Here is a 19,608-nt window from a genome sequence, read left to right on the forward strand (position 1 = left end):
GCTGTCCTTGTGTGGATCTGGCCCCGTTATCTTGGTGCCCGATTGCACTGAGCCGAGCGTGATGCTGGGTCCTGCTCCCCACCAAGGAGTGTCTGTAGCTGGGTGAAGAGAGGTTATATTCACTTTGCCATCAGCAAATTGATTGAACAGCTTGCTGAAATGAAAGCTAGGAGGAGAGTGGTGTTAGCCTGCATTTTACATAAGAAAGGGAAAGCAGAGGGGATGAATGCAATGGGAGCCCCCACATCCCTGGGTTACCAAAACTGTCCATTATGACTTTGGTTGGGGTCATCCAGAGCTTAAGCCACAATGTTGGTGTTCTTCTTGGGCAGGAAGAATTAAAATCTCCCATGTCTAGGAGAGTGGGAGAAGGTGGTGTCCTCCAGCACCTGGGGAAGCCCCTGCATGTAGAATGGTGGGCACGGGGAAGGCTTAGTGTCTCACTGCTTCTATCTCTGCTTGTGTGCTAAAGTGGCGGTGATGTGCTGAGCTCTGGAGGCTTCCCAGTGGTGTGGGTCATGCTCTTGGAGCGTTGCTTTTCCCATTCAGGTTGCATTGGCTGTGAAACCCCCCCCCCCAAGAGTGAAACTGAGGGATGTGTTCCCAAGCCTGCCGCAGTCCAAACCAGAGCCAGCAGCACTGGGCACTTCCCCAGTCTACCCGCTGCTAGTTCTGAATATGTGCCAGTAGTTCCCAAATTTCACATTAAAAGTTCAAGTTGCCACTCTGGCTCACTCATTACCTCCCTGGGCTTTTCCTCAACACCACCCCAAACGTGCAGCCCACGTTCAAGGTGAGGATGATGCTCCTGGGTGTGGAGGTGTGTTGGGTTGTGTTTGCAGCTGGGTTTCCTTCCAGCTTGCAGCCTCCCATGTCCCCAGGGCCGTGCCATGAGCCTCAGCTGCTGGCTGTGATATGGATGCCAGTGTCTGGCTGGGTGATGAGGCTCCTCCATGGCTTTTCTCTGGGCTTTGCACCCCCAGTGCAGATTTCAGCAGCTCCCTTTGTGCTGGCAGCTCTTCCTTAGTTGCTGAATAAATTAGCACACGTGGGTGCTGGTTTGGCAGTGAGGAGGACAGCCCCAGCTCCGGGGTGTGAGGCTCCTGGGTGAAATAACTCCTCATTGCAAATGTCACAGTGGCAGGAGGGATGTGCCCATGGCAAAAACCCCATGTGAAATCACATCCACTGCTCTGAGTCCCACCTGCAGTCAGTGTCACTCCCTTGGTCCTGTCCTTCAGTCCCTGTTGGTGTCTTTACCCCAGCGGTCCCTTCCTGTGCCAGATTCCTCCTAGCAACAAATAGGTTTTGCCTTTCTCTGGGGTCTGATGGGGACAGACTAGGAGCAGGGAAACTAAGTCAGGGCCCGTAGCATGACCACTGTGATGCACTCCAAGCAGTAATCCTGTCAATGCACACATGGCTGAGCTCAGATGTGGTGCCATCCCCTTCTGGGGTGCTCACCATCCCCTGCCCCACGCATCCCGTGTCTGGCCTGGATGATGTGGCAGAGATTTCAGCTCATTGTCTGATGAACCTTTTTGTTGCAGAACAAAGGTGTTCCTGCACAATGGTGGTGAGCAGGTGGCTTTCTGAAAATACCCGCTGGAAGTTGTGTGTAATGCCTCCCCTCCCACAGGGAACTATAAATATCAGTGGAATACTAACACTTACTTACTGCAAAGCAGCAGCTAGATCTGGACATCTTTCCTCCCTGTTTCTCCACTGAGTTAGCAGCTTGGAGCGAGACAAGTATGAGGATGGGAACAGCTTTGTGGGTTTGGAGCAAGCCTTCAGAGCAGGGGTGAGCATTCAGGTCAGATGCTGGGAGTCTCTGTCTTCCTACTGCTTTGATTATGCTTTAGAGTCACTCACTGCATCCCTGCCACCTTTAAGACATGGTCCAAGCCCTGGGGATGCTGCCTAAGCATCCCATCCTGCTGCATCTCCTCCCCAGGATGTGGCACTGGGGTCAAGCAAGAGAGCAAGCATCACAACCCCTTGTCTCAGTTACACCCGCAGCACAGATCTCAGTAGCGGTGACTCTCCAAGTGCAGAACCATCTCGCCCTTCAGTATGTGAATCAATCTTCTACCGCTAAGAAATTGGCACCTTATTTCTAGGCAGAATGCCCCATTTCCCTCATTGTCCCTGGGTGTCCTGGCCACAGGCTGTCCCTGGCAACGGCTGAGTGCCATCTGTGCAGTATCTGCTGTCAGCAGGGCTGCAGTGTGGAATGTGGAGATGCCACCAGCATATGGGCTTCACTGTATACTGGGTCTTCCTTGTCCTTCATCAGTTACCGGAGGTCCCAGAAGCCACAGTGTACACCGGTGGCTCCACTAAAGCAAGGCTGTAAATGTAAGGAACTATGAGAGCTGCCAGGATGAGGCTGAATCTGCTGGTTTTCTTATTGAGATGAAGATTTTCCCTATGTGTCCTCCAGAATGGAGGAGGCGGGGGCTCGAGTTTGTGCACAGTGCTGCTAAGGCTTGTGGAACTATAAGAAACCATACAGGTGGGGGTCTGTGCCTGAGCACAGCAAGGAAAGGAAGGATGGAGAAGGGCCCTTGGAGCTCATGAGGCTGGAGAGGGATGTGGGGAGCTCAGCCAGATGTCTCCAATGTAGACAAGCCCCATCTGGACAGCATGCCACAAGCAGCAGCTCTGCTATGGGAGAAATGCCTTGGGAGGTGACATCCCAGCCCACTGCCTGCATGAGCACATGGCAAAAGCATCTCAGATACCCACTGTGAGTAGAGATTTCAGTCTCCAGGCTCTGTGCTGACAGTGGCAGTTTCCTCTGTTAAGCCAGGATGTTTCAACATCCCGTTTGTCTCATGTGCAGGAGTGATCTCCATTTTCTCAGCCTGTCATTGCCACATCTCCCAATGAAGGTGGGCCTGTGGCAGAGCTGTGGCTGGAGATGTCCATGAGGTCCTGTGGATGCTCTGCGGTCCATGAGCAGCCCCATGGGTCAGAGATGGCTGCTCCAAAGCAGCATTCAGCTCCAGTGAGGCTGGGGAGGACTTGAGCCATCAGCAGCATGCTTGCAGGGTACGACACTGGGTCTGTATAACCGTGTTTGACATGGCATCACAAGGAGAAGGTGATAAAAATGAAGCTCTGCAAGGAAAAGCTTGCAGCAAAAGAGCATCATCCTCCTCCTTCCTCCCCAAGGAGCGGGCATGGGGTGGTGGGCAGCATGGAGGGGCAGCCGCCCTCACCCTGTGCTGTTAGCAGCAGGTGTCAGTGTGGCCTGTGCTGTGCTGCTCCTGTGAGGGCAGGTTGGGCGGCTGATGAGGATTTTCTAGGAGCAGAAAAAGATCAAACTGACGTTTTTATGGGAAGATCAATCTCCACGAGCTTGTTGCCTCCGAGGTGTGCGTTAAACCCGCTTTGCCAGCTGCCTGCTGGGGTGATGATCTTGCTGACAGAGCCACGGAGGGTTGTTTTTTCCCCCCCTTTCCTTTGTCAGGGCTGAGATGAGAGCAAAGCCGTTCAGAGGAAAACCTCAAGGCTGTCTCTGCCTGCATGGATGGATGCTGGGGGTGCTTCTTTCCCTGCTATAAGAGAAGGCAGGGTGCTCCCTGGGCCACCCGTGGGGCTGTCAGTGAGGGCACTGGGTGGGTGCCAAGCATCTCACTGCCAGCTCAGCTTGCTGCCACAGCATCACACTGAGCAAATAAGCAGCCCGAGGGTGGAAAAAAAGACAAGCCCCTGTTCTCCATCAGCTGCTCCACATCTGGGCTCTGTCATTGCAAACCATCCTCCCCGAGCAGGCAGTGCATGGCTGTGCTGATTTGCCATAGCAAAAATGTGGGGAATGCGTAGTTTTGAGGGGAGAGGTAGTAAAGAAAGCACGTTTTCACCAGCAACAAACCTGCTTCCAGCAAGGCTGTGCCTGGCAGCCCTGCGGGGCTAAAAATACCCAGCGAAAAGCTAGAGCTGCACAGTGTCTGTTTTCTCAGCTCACCAGCTGTCTCCTCGCATCCCCACTCCTCTACCCAATGATTATCCCATCAGATAAGGCCCTGTAAACCCAGGCGGTGGCATTTACGTGGTTTTAGCAGATGCAGTTGAAAAGTTGAGATTCGCAGGCAGTGTTTTGCAAGCAGGCTTGGAACCCTCTGACATCCAGCAATAAAGGGCTGCCTCTGGTCTGCCCTGCTGCTGCTGGAGTCACGGGCAAGCATGCAACACTGTGGGTGGTAGTGCACACCAGTGACCCCAGGGAGCTTAAAAGTGGCTGGCTGGGCATCCAGGTCTGCTTGAGAAATGCTGAGCTTCACATAGAGGAGAAGGCGAATGGAAATAAGAGGTTTTCTATTCCTGTTGAAGGATGGAGAAAATCCAATGGTTTGTGATGGTCTGTCCTGAGCAAAGCCATCTCTGGAAGGTGTGAGCTGACAGGTGGGGTGAGCTCCATGCAGGTGTGCACGTCCCTATGTTTGTGCACATCCCTGCACGCTCTGCTTTCTGTTGTTCACCAAGCAGACTTCAGCCCCAGCAATAGCAGATATCAAATCCAGCTTCATCGCTCAGCTTCACAGCTACAGCCTTTGCAACAGAGGGACCCCAACAACAGTTCTCTTTATCTGCACTGCTCTGGGGACTGTGGTTTTGCTGTTGCTCTGATTTGAGCCGTGATGGCTGAATCCAGAAATGATCCAAAAATAATCACTCCCAAGTCTGTGGAGTGGGAGAATGGATGCATTCAAAGGAGGTGACTTCTTTCCTCAGCTACCATCCCTGCTGCTCCAGCAGGATTTATGTTGCTGGATTTCATGCTAAATCATGCTGGGCTGAAGAAGTGTCAGTGTGTGTCTGCAGTGGTTATGAATAGGACTGATGCCTGCACTGTGCAGGGGGTGTTTCCCAGTCCTGAGTTGTGCGTGGCTTTCAGCCATGCTTGGAGGTGACAAAGCATCATCATGGATTTAGCTGTTAGAAACCCACTGGCAAAGGGATGCTGCTGGTGCATGGGGCAGCTGTAGATCCCTAACAGGCGTGTGCTAGCTGCCCACCAGCTGTCTATGCACTTCAGAGGGGTTTTGGCAGTGCTTTGTGGTGCTAGGAGGGTTCATCCCCGCCTCTCCAGCTGTCTAGGTTTGTAGCAGAACTTATATAGTGCATGTCCTCCATAATGCCTGTACCTGCTGGACTGGGGAAAGGTACCTTTGGGTGATGCATGGGGTAAATCTGGACCTATCTCCTCCTGCACCCATGAGTCCAGCCCCTTGGATTCCCTCTATGGGGTACAAGAAGCCACCAAGGCTGTCTCAGTCTCCTCATGCCAAGTGAGTCTCCTTTGCAGCTGGGATACATTTCCGTCCCATCATCGCCTCCATCAGATTTATGTTCCTGGTCATTCCCTGCAGCATTTCTCCTCTCTGAGCTCCCTCAAAGCTTCACCCACGAGGCTCGTTCCTCTGTACAGTGATTGATGTTTCTTAATTCACACATTAATTCCTTCACTTCCTCTCCAGTAGCCAAGCAGGGGGGGTGAGCCGTGGGGCTGCTTTTGCCATTCACATTACACTGTGCTTTGGGATATCTGGCTTTCCATGGCACAGACACGCTTTCTCCATTGTCAGTCCACAAGCAGAGGCACAGCAGTGAGACAGGATATGAAAGCCACTCCGTATGGGCTTTGCACTCAAACTAATAGGGTTTAGTCCTAGGATATGGCTCCTTTTTGCCAAGATGCTTACATCTATAAGGCAGAGGCTGTGGGACAGCCACCTGTGGGACCCCCCACCCCATATCCCTGCACACAGGAGCTGGCCTGCAGCGTAACCCGTGCTTGATGCACGTTGAGGGGCTGGTGCTTTTTTGCCAGGACTTCTCTATTTTTAGAGGGTTTTTGTGTCAAACTTCCCATCAGCTGATGAGCCAATGTCAGCCCAAGAGCGGAGCTACAGCTTCCTCAGTCTCGGGTGCCTGCAAGGCCGGGTGTGCACAAAAGCATCTCCTTGCACACACTGCCTTTGAGGGGGGCAGAACAGCCCTGCTGTGCTCAGGCTCTTTGATGCTGGGCTTTTATTCCAGTTCAGAAGTCCAGAACAGGCTGCTCTGGCCCATAACTGCATGCAGGTCATTTTGTCTGTGTGCACCTTTTGGTTTGAAGGGAGGTGAGACAGGGATTTTCAGATGTTGTCTCAAGCATTTCATCTATTGTAATGCATTAAAAGCTTTGGGACCCAGGCAACTGTGTTCCTGCCTGATTGGTACCACACTGGCTGCTATATAGCAGCTACCTGGGAGCAGGGTGCTACACAACATGTTTCTGTGGGTGCTGAGCCCATCTTTATTATCTACCAGGGTGTGACTGAGTGCAGAGCGTTCTGAGTGGGTGCCCTGCGGGGTCTGCGGGCAGCAGGAGAGATCTGAACTCATGTCATCTCTACTGCAGGTCACCACCTTGTGTTTAAACTCCAAACTAAGACACGTTTCTACACCAGCTGGGATCATCTCAACCCACCTCAAGGGGAGCAACTCTGCTTCATCTGACTTCTCAACATGCCCAGGCAACCCACATATCTCCCAGAGCCGCCCTGTGCTGCTGCCAGCTTGAGCTCACCACTGGGACGTGTCTCCAAGGGTCACTTCATTCCCCTCTGAGCATCCCTGTGGCTCACAAACTCTCCAGCCCCTTCAAAAGGCATCAGAGCAGCAGACACAAAAGGCTTCGACAACGCTGACAGCACCACGCAGCAGATCAGGGGGATTTAAGACTGTGAGGACCTTGTGGGTTCCAAGGTCATCCCTCTGCCTCTCCTCAAGCAATGCTGGTTTCTGCTTAGCCCTCGGTGGGCAAACAAGAAGGGATGGGGCATCCCCCCACCTTCAGCACTGCGTTACCCCCTCCAGTGCTGGCTGCCCTGCCATGTGAGAGCCCATAGCGATGTGATCGGGACCCCACGGCTCAACAGCACCCACCAGCACCCCAGCGGGCACCTCCAGCACCCTCAGCTGCCTGTCTCGCCCCACCATGATGTGTGAGGTGATGCCCACCATCAGCGAGGGGGACCCTCTGGGCCCCCCGCAGGGCTCTGAGGCTGATGCTGACTTTGAGCAGCTGATGGTGAACATGCTGGATGAGAGGGACAAGCTGCTGGATACCCTGCGGGAGACCCGCGAGACTCTCTCTGTCACTCAGAGCCGTTTGCAGGAGGCTCTGAGGGAGCGTGACCAGCTCCAGAGGCAGCTCAATTCAGCCCTCCCACAGGTAAGAGCATGGGGGAGTTGGGGCTTGCCGTGGCTCTGCTGGGATTGCTGGCTGTGTTGGGTGTTGCGGTGCTCCCAGCTCCTCCTCCAGTGGGACCCACTCCAGGTGCTTCAGAGACCTGGGTTCAAACTCAGCTTCTGCTAGGAGAGATGAGGTCAAGAGAAGAGTAGGAGAGCAGCACTGCAGCTGGCTGCTTTCCCTGTGGGGTCTTGCAGCAGGGAGAAGCAGGATTTGGGAGCTTCGTTGAGTAGGATATGGGGGGATCCCAGCAGCCAAAGGGAAGCAGGAGGCTTCAGACACATCCGTGCGTCCTGCTGGTGCTGATACCTCAGATCCTCCTGCCTCACCTGGGCATCAGGATTTGGGACACCTTGGGGAGACAGGAGGTTAAAATGAATGGCACCAGCCAGGGCAGAGCTTGGACTGGTGGCCAACCAGCTTTCTGCATCCCTTCTATGCTCCAGACAGGGGAAGGCAGCTCAGCAGGGAGGCAACCTGTGTCCCTATGCGTGGAGCTGGGCTCTCTCAGCTCTCCCGCAGGCTGCCCAAAGCAAAACACCCAACAGTGCTTCCCCAGGAACGCCTGGGGTCCAAATGACCCAGAGTTGCTCTGAGTGGTGCCCAGATGCTGGACTGTGGTGCTACCACTTCCCACATGCAGGGGGCTCGCGTCCCCTCCTCTCCCTCCAGCACTGCCTGCAGAGAGCACACCAGGTCACCCTGAGCGCACCGCCCGCCCTGCCGCCTCGGATTAAAGGACAGCACGGATTTACTCCCCGCTCCTGCTCCAATAAAGGGTCCCCCCATGCTACGCACGGGCAGCGTGCGGACGGAACAAACTGGGTCAGCACAAAGGCACTCGGTGGCAGCTCTGTGCTTGCAAAGCGACCGGCTGGGTGCCCTGCTGAGGCTCCCTTCCCTGCGGTGAGAGATGCCATGAGTGTGGGTAACAGATGGGGAAGCTCCTTGGGCTGCTGCTGCTGCTGCCTGGCTTTTCCCTATGTGGGCACAGGGGGCTCCGGGCATGGCTACCCTCTCAGGAGATGAGGGCTCAACATGAACACGGGGAGCAAACCCAAAGGCACTCAACTGCCCAATGGGATTAATCCCAGCATGTGCATGTACCAGGTAAGTGGGACGCGGCGGGTCTCTGCCCCAGGGTGCTGTGCAGGGTATGGGGGGACTTCCCACGTGCCTGTCCTACCCTATTCCTCCTTTGTGGTATTTCCTTCCAGATGTCTGCTTTGCCCGGGAGCTTACTGCAGTTTGTCAGACCCTATTGAGTAGGGAGAGGTCAGACTGATTGCTTGGAGGAACCTTTTTTTGCATCAGGATTAAGCACCCATACACCTCAGTGGCTGCCTGAGGCTGACATCCCTTTCCTAGTGCCTCCAAAGAGTCAGGCCCTGACTGTGTGGACCATGTGCAGCCTGGGGATGCTTTGACCAGGGAGGTGGCACTCTGTGTCCTTTCAGCTGGATGCCACGGGTCCAGCATACTGGCTGGATGTGGGGTAGACCCATGGATGGGGCAGGCAACAGTGCTCCAGTAATGCTTTTGCTTGGAGCTTCTGTCCCCCCAACCTGTGCCCATTTGGGGTTTGACTGCCACGTGGCTGAGACCCCCCTTCCTAATCCTCAGGGGCAACCCCTCAGCCCCCAAAAAGGCAGAACTCCAGGGCGATTTCCTGGGGAGACTAAGCTGCCTTAATGCTTCTTTACATGATTTATTTATTCATGTGGGAGCGCTGAACGCGACTTAATCGGGCTGAAAGCTCTCAGCTCCAATCCCTCTCCCCTCCTGGCTGTATGAGGGCATGCAGCTGAGCATTGGCACTGGGAACCAAGCCCTGTCCAGTGTATAGGTGCTCCTTGTAGGATCCTGGCACATCTGTCAGCTCCCTCCTGCTTGGCTGCTGTGTCCAGGTGTGACCCAGGGATGCCACGTGCAGCATTCCAGATGTGTCCAGATGTACTCGTGCGTCAGGCTGCAGTTATCTATGCCCTGCCCAGGGCTCAGGGCTTTGGCAACAATCCCTGTCCCTATCTGTGACAGGGGAGAACACAGGCTCCCAGACTTCACCAAGGCAACTGTGCAGAGGGACACCGGTGTCCTGGGAAACCTCTTGCAATTCTTAATTCCAGACCCCATGCTGTCACACCCTCACTGCTCCCTGGGGCTGCCCATGGGGCTGAGAGCTGGGCTTTTTGGGTGGGCAGACCTGCTGGGACTTTCAGGCCCACTGGAATCCCCCAGGAGCTGGGCAAGGTCCTGGCATCAACCATCACCCCTTTGGGAAAGGACACAAGAAGACGGCAACTTCCACAAGTGCCACCATGGTGCCAGTACCATGATGCCTCTCCTTGAGGTTTTCATGCACCTGTTTCTCAGCCAGGAGACCCCCAAACCCTGAATGTGCCCAGTGCTGACCAAAGAGCCCAGCCAAAACCCCATTTGACTGCATCTTGTGGTGCTCCACATCTCCAGCCATGCTCTCACTGTGAAACAACATCCATGCCCCTGCATCCCTCCTGCACGGGGCTTGGTGCTGAGCCCAGCCAGTCTCACTCATCCGGCTTTGGGTGGTTTGATTTTAATCCAAATTAGCCATTTCCCAGGCTGCTGGGTTTCCCACAGGGCTCCTGGGTGCTCTCGGTGCTGTGTCTGATTATCCTTCCTTTGATTGAAGATCAGGCACCTCTGCTCCACTTTCTAATCCTTTTAGAGGTGTCCCTGCTTAGTCTGAGTGTTTGCAGGAGCCGATGCATGCAGCACAACTGCATCTGACCATGGCCAGGGGACAGGCAAATCTCTGCCTTCTCTTTGCTGCTGGGGTTTAAGGCAAAAGTACCTGTGGATCAGAAGGGAAGCTGTGCTCTGTGGTGTGCCTGTCCTCATCCAGAGCCTGGGGACATTTGTCCCTATTGTCCCCATGTCCTTTTAGGTGCCTGCTGGTGGTGTGGCAATCACTGTGCTGAGCTGGCCAGCAGGGACACTGATGGAAGTACCTTATATATGGGCGATAGAGTGAATTATTCCTACTATATCCAAAGCATCAAAACGAGTTTTGCAGGTGCCCCCCACCCTGTAAGCTCAGCTAACCCTCACTGCATGCTGCTGTCCTGTCTCACTCTCAGGTCTTTTTTGCACCTTTGCCTCAAGGAAGGACAAGCATTGCTATCTCTTGGAATGCTTTGGGCTTGGCAGCCATGCCAAGGGGGCACTCAGTGGGGCTCCGTGCTGAGTCCAGAGCAGCTCAGGTTAGAGCTATCACTGTGCTTCAACACTCTGACCCCCATGCAACAGGGGACTCCCTCCAGCTGATTTTTTCCTCTCTCTTTTAATCTCTTTGACTTTTGCAATGAAAACCTGACTGTGGGTGCAATATTCACAGCTCTGCCAGCCCAGGAGACACAGCAGGGTGCAGAGGACTGAGCTCTGGTGATCTCTATCCCCATGACGGTATATCCATCCTCCTTTCCTGGCTTCCCCAATGCCTTGCCCCACCTGCTCCATGCTGCAGGGAGCACTGTTTGCTGCCTCTCAATTTGCTGAGCATCTCTGTTGCTGCCATGTTTCCTACCCCACGTCTGTGGGTTTCCAAGAGCTGCATCAAAGAGAGCATTCCTGTCCACAGCCCCCACTTCTGTGTGGTGGAGTGAGAGGTCTCCAAGCTCTGCAGATTTGGAGGCTTTGGTTGTGCTGAGTCCCTGCAGCACGACCTACCAAAGCTCAGGCTGCAGAAAGCCTGGCTGCCTGTCCCCAACCCAGAGCAGCCATCAATATGGGGTATCCCATCTCAGTCCCTCTCACTGCTGTCCTTTCTACTCTCAGGCTTTCCCAGCCCCGATGTAATCCATGGGGATGCTCACGAGCTGCTCACGCTTGTGTGCCAGCACTTGCATAATGCAGCAGCGTGCACATCTGCCTGTGGCACTGTGCTATGCTGAGCCTTAATCCATGGGCTGGGAGAGCACAGTGCTGGGAGAGCCTTGGCTGGGCACTGCCATCCCTGTGGTTTAAGGGGTTGTGAGATGATCCAAGTGCAAACATGGGATGGTGCCTGGGTGCTGTAGGAGCTGTTGAGGGAGGTTTTGGTGTGATGTGACCATTTGGGGGGACAGGGATGATGCCAGGTCTAGAACAGTCCCTAGGGAAGAGAATGGGAGTGGGCTTGGGTGCTGCAGCAGTGCTGGGGGGTGGGCACTGGGCAGGAGCAGCCCTGAGGTGTAGAGATGGGCAGGAATGTGCTCATTCATAGGGACTGTGACTGGCTTGGCTGCTGGGATTGCTCTTTCCTTTCTTCCCCACTGCACCACTTAGGTCCCATCCCACTGTGAGGTCGTAGTACAACCAGTGACACCACCGTCCCCAGTACTGCAGGCTAAAAACCACATCACTGCAGGCAGCTCAGGGTGTGATGTGAGAAGGGAGAGGGGAAAAACAGCTGAGACAAACCGGGATTAAAACACATAATATTGTGGTGGGATGTCAGTGGTGTCAAGAGGTTTGAGCTGAGCAGAGCGTTTAGTTCAAACTGAGCCCCAACATCTTGCTTCGGCTTGAAGGATTTCTTATTTGTTTAACTTGAAAATGAGAAAGAAAGAGATTTTCATGCTGTGAAACCGCTCTCAGCCTCCAGTCGCAATTTGGTTTGTTAATGCTCGAGCAAATCTTTCCCAGCCTCTTCTGCAACCCTTTTCAGTTCTTCTCAACAATGCTGTGAAATGGGTGTAAATTCATGAAGCGTTTCCTCATTTGCATTTTTCACCCTAAAAAGTCCCAGCTGCAAAATGCTGCGTAGCCACTGTGCAAACTGGTGCCTGAAATGGCAACTGGGTTTCCTTCTTGCTCCAGAGATGCAATCACTGTGTTACTGAGGAGTCCACATATCCCCAGGGATGTGCTGGGTTTGCAGCTTGGCTGTAGCATTGCCCTGTGAATGGCTTTCTTGCTGGATATCACTTTCCATGAGGGATCAGTGATGGAAGCAAGGACTGATGACTCTGGCCAAACTGTTGGCACCTGGGAGACATGCTTTAATGCCATTGAGGACCTTTGGAGCCAGAGAGCTGTTTCTTGGACATGAAACCAAGTGGCTAAACACTGGGATGCTGCATTCCTCGCTTGCCTAAAACACAAAGAGAGACCAGGAATAAATCACTTCCCAGCTTGCCTGTGTTGCTGTTTCCTTCACTCACTGCCTGGGCTGGTGTGGGAAATGCCCCATGCTGGCAGTCCCAGCAGTGGGGTTGGGATGCTGGCTCCATCTCCATCACAATCTCTCCCAGCTTATGGCCATGCCCTGATTTCTGCAGGAGTTTGCAACGCTGACGCGGGAGCTCAGTGCGTGTCGGGAGCAGCTCCTGGAGAGGGAAGAGGAGATCTCAGAGCTGAAAGCTGAGCGCAATAACACCCGGGTAAGTGTGAGAACGCTGTCTAGCTTTCAGCTCCCAGAAACGTAGGATGCTGTGGGCTGCTGAGCTGACATTGGCATTGCCAGCCCCAAGGTGGTATAAAACTCACATCTCTTCTCTTGCAGCTCTTGCTGGAGCACCTGGAGTGCCTGGTGTCAAGGCATGAGCGATCCCTGAGGATGACCGTGGTCAAGCGTCAGGCTCAGTCACCATCTGGGGTTTCCAGTGAGGTCGAGGTGCTCAAGGCACTCAAGTCACTCTTTGAGCATCACAAGGCACTGGATGAAAAGGTGAGATGGGCTGCTGGGATTCGATGAGGAGTGCTGGCCTTTGGCACCCTGTTTTTATCATTACGTGTAGTTCTTCCTGACTCATTTGCTTTGAACGTTTTGCTCTGATAAAAGGCATCTCCAAGCTCCCCAGGCCGTGGCTCTCCTCCAAGAGTCAGGTTAACCCCGGCTATTCCTCTATCACATGCTTTTGTTCTCCCAAGCAAGAGCCTGGAGCATTCCTGAGCCTGTGCCCTGGACTTGAATCCATCTGAGCCTGGCCCTCAGCCATATCCAAGAGACTAGGGCTTTCCCTGGCTCCTGGGCATTCTCATCATAATAAATAACCCCATTTCCCTCTGTATTACCCAACTGCAGGTCAGAGAGCGTTTGCGAGCATCCTTAGAGCGAGTGGCGACCTTAGAGGAGCAGCTTGTGGATGCCCATAGGCAGGTAAGAGGTGTTTGGAAGCCTATGCCAGGCCCTTGCTGGGGAACTGCTGGGCTACGACAACTCGGAGCTATGCCACATTGGTGGATTCTTATTGAACTTGATGAACTGTGGCCAGTAAATGATGGAGGTTCCTATTTCCATGAAGGCTTCATGTTTAAGAGGAAACCTTGTAAATTCTGCACCCTTCCTCATAGCCAGAGCATCTGATCTTGTTTTTCTGTTATCAATTAATCCCTGTTGGTGTGCAGGTGGCAGCTCTGCAGCAAGGTGCCTCTCGGGAGGCCCCAGCAAGTGAGAGGGATGAGAGGGAGCCCAAGGAGCCAGCGCAGAAGCTTCCCTGGAAGGTGAGAGCAGAAGCCCCATGCCACCCTCCCAGGCACATTGCTGGGTCCCTACAGGGCTATGTTCACCCACTGCATAGCTGTGCCAGCCCATGCTTTGGGGCAGACAAGCATCTGCCTTCTTCTCTGCTGTCTTGCAGCGGCTCTCCAATGGCTCTGTCCACCCGGATGATGAGGCAGGAAGAGTGGTGGAACTACAGGAGCTCCTGGAGAAGCAGAATTTTGAAGTGGTTCAGGCCAAGGAGCACATCTCTGCGTTGGCTGCCAGCGTTGCTGAGCTGGAGGAGGATCTGGGCACTGCCAGGAAGGATCTAATCAAATCTGAAGAGATGAGCAGCAAATACCAAAGGGACCTCCGAGAGGTGAGACCCTTCCCCCTTGCATTGCAATGCCCATTGCAGAAGCAGAGACATTCACAGCTGTTTTAGACTGGGAAGGGATTGTACACACGGAGAGGAGGGAGAAGGTCCTTCCCCAAAGGAGGACCTTGCTTTTGGGGGTTGTCCCTGAGGTTATCAGGAGTGCCCTGATGATACAGCAGACACTGTGATATGCAGGTGTGCTGCTGACCCAGGGCAGTGAGCTGTGTCCATGTCAGGAACAGTTTCCTATGACTCTCCCTTTATCCCTCTCCTACTCATCTTTGTGAGCATCCTTGGACTTGGGGTGTCCCAGGCTCAGAGGAGCTGTGTGGCCCAGTTGTTCCCAGATTGGTGGACACAGATCAGGATGTGACAGTCCCATCACTTTCTCAGGCTCTGGCTCAGAAGGAGGACATGGAGGAGAGGATCACCACACTGGAGAAACGCTACCTGGCAGCCCAGCGAGAAGCCACCTCCATCCATGACCTCAATGACAAGCTGGAAAGCGAATTGGCCAACAAGGAGTCCCTGCACCGCCAGGTACTGAACCAGGACCCAGAGGCCCCCACTACCCCAGGGACGTGGGAGGGAGAAATGAGGCTGGGGTCATGATGCAGGTACCTTTGTGGTACAACATGATGTGTCACACAGTGCGAAGAGAAAGCCCGGCACCTGCAGGAGCTGCTGGAACTGGCAGAGCAGAAACTGCAGCAGACGATGAGGAAAGCAGAGACACTGCCTGAGGTGGAAGCAGAGCTGGCCCAGCGCATCGCTGCGCTCACCAAGGCAAGTGTGGGGGGTGCTGGGAGACAAAGGGGCCAGGGGACAGTGCAGGAACCAGGGGGTGAGGCAGGTCTGATGGCCCACCTATAGCAACAGCCCCTGGCAGGCTCAGGGTGCCCTGCTAGCAGTCCCAGCCTTTGTGCTCTGCTGCCCTCTGCCTCCCCTAGGGTTGCAGGGATAGCACACAGCTTTTAAGACTCTTGATGTGTCCTGCACATGCAGGGTTTGCTCCTTTTCTTCAGCTCCTCTCCCCAGGGTGTGATGGCACTGCTTGGTCAGGGTGATCTTCATTTATTGCTGGGACTGCTTTTAAACAAAGAGGAGGAAGGAGGAACCAGGCGAGATCTGGGAGTGTGCAGGCATAGAGGAAAGCATGGATATGGATACGGCCAGCCCTGACATTTCAGAGTGCTGGGTTGAGTACCAGTTTGCTTTTGGAGCATCCCCATCTCCAGTCCCCTTGTTAGCAGTGCAGACACAGGGATGGAGGGAGGGATGCAGGAGGGCCTATTTGGTTTTGGGAAATGCCATCTGAGAGGGCTGCTCTGCTTTTCCCAGGCAGAAGAGAGGCATGGGAGCATCGAGGAGCACCTCCGGCAGCTGGAGAGCCAGCTGGAGGAAAAGAACCAGGAGCTGGCCAGGGTATGTGCTGCTCAGCCTGGATGGGGGAGTCACTGCAGGTCTTGATCTTGCCTCTGTTCTCCCTTGAGTGTAAAGGGCTGGCTCAGTGCTGTCTCCAAAACAGGGTGAGGAGATGGACCTGGTTAATATTTTCCTGCCCAGAATTTCTCCTTCTAGAGTTACCTAGGAGCTTACACCAGTCCTCTGTGATTTCCCTCTCTCCTTGGTATTCATTAATTGCTGATAGCTTTCCACATTCCTTGTCCTGGCGTCACACCTTCCACCCTCTGTAGTGCCTGCTACTCTGTACACTGCCCAAACAAAACATCAAGCCAAGACCCCAAACATGGGACAGCCCTAAACACATAGCCAGTGTGTCATGGGATGCACAGCCTTGCTGTGTTCCTCAGTTGGTAGCTGAGGGAGGCTGCCATGCCTTTTTCTTGGGTCACTCAGCTGCCATGACAGCATGTGCCTCTGGTCTTGGTCATAGTGGGGAAGTCTCTGGTTGCTTTCTCCCAGAGCAGAGATTTGGAGAAACCTCTGCAAATCCAGAGGATCCACGGGAATCTGGGAAGTGTCACCATGTTATAACTGGCTCTGGGGGGTGCACAGGTCACAGCTTGTGGGAAGCCTGAAATAGCAGAGACCAGCAGAGGATTTAATCTATGCTGTAAATGGTAGATTCATCCCATGGGTCATCTGGGACCCCAGCAGCAGGAAAAGGATGGGAGGTCACTGAGCTCCCTATAGCAGGAGGAGCGGATCCACAGGATCTGGGCTGACTGGTTCCTGTTTGCTGCTGCAGGCTCGCCAACGGGAGAAGATGAACGAGGAGCACAACAAGAGGCTCTCAGACACCGTGGATCGGCTGCTGAGCGAGTCCAACGAGCGGTTGCAGCTGCACCTCAAGGAGAGGATGGCGGCCTTGGAGGAAAAGGTAGTGGCTAAGAGTAAGGGGTCCTTGGAGGGCTGCAAGGTCTGCAGCCCCTACAGCATGGAGCCTTTGCCAGCTGCAGCACAGGAATTTGGAAGCACCCCTGCAGGGATGGGGAATCCCATGCAGGTTGCCAGCCAGGTGCCAGGGCTGGTGGGATTGTAGGGAAGCATTCTCAGCGTTGTGCCCTCATCTCCAGCCAGCCCTTGCCTATCAGAATCCAATTCCCACCTCCCTCAATTCTGACAGCAGCAGGATTCATCCTGCTCCATTCCCTTGCTTCTCTGTGTCTGCGTCGGTGCAGCCTCAACTGCAGCTGTCAGAATGAAAACTCACTGCATTTTGCAGGAAAAAATGCAGCATTCATCCTCTAGCCCTACACGTGCTGCTTTGAAACCTCCCTTTTCACCAGGCCCTGCTGCCAGGCCGATCTGCCTTCTCCAAGCCAAGGCAGTGTCTGTGAGCAGCATCCCAGCTCCTACCCTGCTCACCCATGGAGCCAGGCTTTCCTTTCAACTGCATGAATGCAATTAGCTGGGACAGTGGGTGACCCAGAGCAGGAATAAGCTTTGAAACAGCAGCAAGAGATTAGCTCATGGTAATTGATCTGTTTGGGTTCTTGCATGGACCAGATTCCTCTGGTACCCCAAATCAGACCAAAGAGGGGATGCACCTCCTTGCTAATGCTCCCAATAACAGATCTATCTCTCTGCTGCTCTGCACCTCCTGTCCCCAACCAGATCTGGCTGTGCCAGCATGTCCAGCCATTCAGCAGATGTCTGATGGCAAGGACCAGAGTGGTGGCACCTCGTGGAGGGACACTGTGGGTTCCCCAGCCTGCTGCCATCTCTGACACACACAGAATGGTTTTCAAGGTCATCCCTGGGCAAAAATGCTGCTATTTGTCCTTCCAAAAAGAGCTTTGGGTCAGGCAGTTGCAAAGCTCTGCTTCCTCCCTGCCTCTTCTCTACTGCAGATGCTGGAGCCATTTTTTGATGCAGCTGTGTGAGGAGCTGATCTCCTCTGAGACAAACTGAGACAAACTAATCTGCAAGCCCTGGCTATCAAATCTCTTAAATCACTTTATCACCCCAATGTGGGACCAAAACTGGGCCTGGCTGCCCTGCTTGAGGAGCAGGAGGTTTGCAGAGAGGGCTGGTTCATGGGCAAGTAGGTGTGGAACAGTTAGGTAACCATCACTGTCCCTCCTGCTAGGTGCCCAGCCTGCCCACCATGCAATGATTCCACACTGGCCATCCCCACTAGGCCAAACAGCCATTTCCTAAATGATGTCTTTTCTTCTTTCCTGTTTTTATTCCCTTTTCTTTTGTTTCATTTTTTTTTCAAAGAACACATTGTTACAAGAGCTGGAAAATACCCAAAAGCAGATAGAGGAACACCAGCACGACAAGGTAAATGCTGCTGCAGGGAGCCTGCCCTAGTGACTGCGCTTATCACTCCTAACCCCTGACTAGTGGCAGTCGTGCCACCTAAAATACTCTAGTTTCGGAGGAGCTGGGATCCCAAAGCACCCAGCAGCAGGAGGCCATAAACTAACCCACGCAGTGGATGGAAGCTGCCACCCACCTCCCCGGAGACCCCCGGTTCGGTTCCCTAACAGGCATGTTCAGTCCCATCTCTGTATTTCTATCACGCTCATCCATCCCCCCACCGAGGACAGCAGTGAGGTCATGGTGGCTTTGTCCTCATTTCTAGAGGAGGGTTTGCCCCTTGTGCTTTTGGTGCAGCCTGGCCACAAGTGACAGTGCTGTTGGGGTGGCCACATTCCCTTCACCCTCAAGGCTGTCCCAGCCCCCTCTTTCTGTTGGTGGGGAGATCCATGCCCAGCTCCATGCCCAGCTTGCAGAAATCCCTGCAGGTCTTCTTCACACCTTGCCCGCTCTCCAATAAAGCATCTCTGTAGGGTCTGCAAGATGAGTCTGAAGCTGGAAAGTTGCATCTTTTGCAGCAACAGGAGCTTTTGGGATGTGCCCCATGTCTCATGCATGGCTGGGAAGGCTGGGGAGCTGCTTTCCCCCTCACTGGCAGCCTCTGCTCTCCCAGATACTCCCTGCCTGCAACAAGAAGAGTTAGAGAGCACTGCTTGTGCTCCCCATCCAGAGCTGCTCTCAAAGGCAGAGCCCAGAGACCCGCATGATGCTACCTGCATGTTTCCCCAACCCCAGTTCAGCCCATTTGCCCATGGGACTGGATCCTGCTGTGCCTGGAAGATTCCATCCCTCTGCCTCTCTGCCCACCTGCAGCTTCCCCAGTGTCTCCCACAGAACAGCATGGTCACATAGTGCAGGCATAGTTTCCCCTCCTGGGGCTGGCAGCAGGAGGGATGAGCCCAGCACCAATTAGGCTGGTAGATCCCTTGCTGCTGACCGTTTCCCATGGTGAATGTGCACATGCAGCCTGGAGCAAAGCCAGAGCACCTTAGTGGGACCAGTTCTCCTTCATCTTGCAAGCCAGCATCGCTTCGAGCACGCATGTGTCTGTGATCACTCCTTCCCTCCGCAGCATTGCCCCGGCATCACCATTCACTGTCGCCTGCATGAGCTGTTTCTTTACTGGTGTACCAAAGGTACTTTGAAGATGGGATGGGGATTTTTAGAGGGAAATAGCCTGGAAATAGCTACGGATGTGGTTTGCCCCAAACTTGGCTGCTTTTCAGTGTGAAACCAACCCCTCTGCCCATCTGTTTTGCCCCAAACAGCGGCGGTTGTCAGATGAGATCGACAAACTGCGGCTGGAAGTTGATCAGCTCAAGACCAGAAGTGGGACGTTTGTGGAGAGCGTACATACAAGGTGAGGGGCTCCTTCTGAAACCCGGCTTTCTGACACACACCCTTCTGTGATGGTTTTGGGGGAACTTTCCTTTTAGGGCTCCAAAATGCTGTGTTAGCGTTGGGTGTTTCAGTGCCAGCAAGCCTTGATGCAGAGCTGTGCGGTGGTGCATCGCAGCAGATCTGTCCTGGGGTGAGACACAGACTGTGGAGAACAGCCCAGCCCAACTGAATGACCTCAGATTTGTTCTTCTGATGGCAAAAAAAAAGCAACGCATTGGACATACATTTCTTCTTCTGAACAAAGGACTCAGAGTTTCTGTTTCCTCTCTCTCAGCTGTGTCAGGGTGGCTTTATCAAGGTCCTGTTCTCACTGCCCAGCTCGAATCATGCACCATTTTCTTC

General features: G+C 53.9%; 1 protein-coding gene across 4 annotated transcripts in view; it reads left to right on the plus strand.

The window, feature by feature from the left end:
- Positions 1–19,608, plus strand: part of PPFIA4 (PTPRF interacting protein alpha 4) — a 42,607-nt gene that overhangs the window by 10,018 nt on the left and 12,981 nt on the right. For 2 of the 4 annotated variants that reach the window (XM_072355850.1, XM_072355851.1), the window contains exons 2-13: positions 6,416–7,231; positions 12,550–12,651; positions 12,774–12,938; positions 13,296–13,370; positions 13,619–13,714; positions 13,852–14,073; positions 14,467–14,613; positions 14,725–14,863; positions 15,419–15,498; positions 16,286–16,417; positions 17,764–17,826; positions 19,134–19,225. In XM_072355850.1, the coding sequence (XP_072211951.1) occupies positions 6,995–7,231; positions 12,550–12,651; positions 12,774–12,938; positions 13,296–13,370; positions 13,619–13,714; positions 13,852–14,073; positions 14,467–14,613; positions 14,725–14,863; positions 15,419–15,498; positions 16,286–16,417; positions 17,764–17,826; positions 19,134–19,225 (1,550 nt within the window). In that variant the 5' untranslated portion in view covers positions 6,416–6,994. The remainder of the gene's footprint in view (positions 1–6,415; positions 7,232–12,549; positions 12,652–12,773; positions 12,939–13,295; positions 13,371–13,618; positions 13,715–13,851; positions 14,074–14,466; positions 14,614–14,724; positions 14,864–15,418; positions 15,499–16,285; positions 16,418–17,763; positions 17,827–19,133; positions 19,226–19,608) is intronic. The other 2 variants (XM_072355852.1, XM_072355853.1) reach the window with 1 other exon arrangement.

Source organism: Excalfactoria chinensis, chromosome 23 (assembly GCF_039878825.1).
Source record: "Excalfactoria chinensis isolate bCotChi1 chromosome 23, bCotChi1.hap2, whole genome shotgun sequence".
Taxonomy (NCBI): Eukaryota; Metazoa; Chordata; class Aves; order Galliformes; family Phasianidae; genus Excalfactoria; species Excalfactoria chinensis.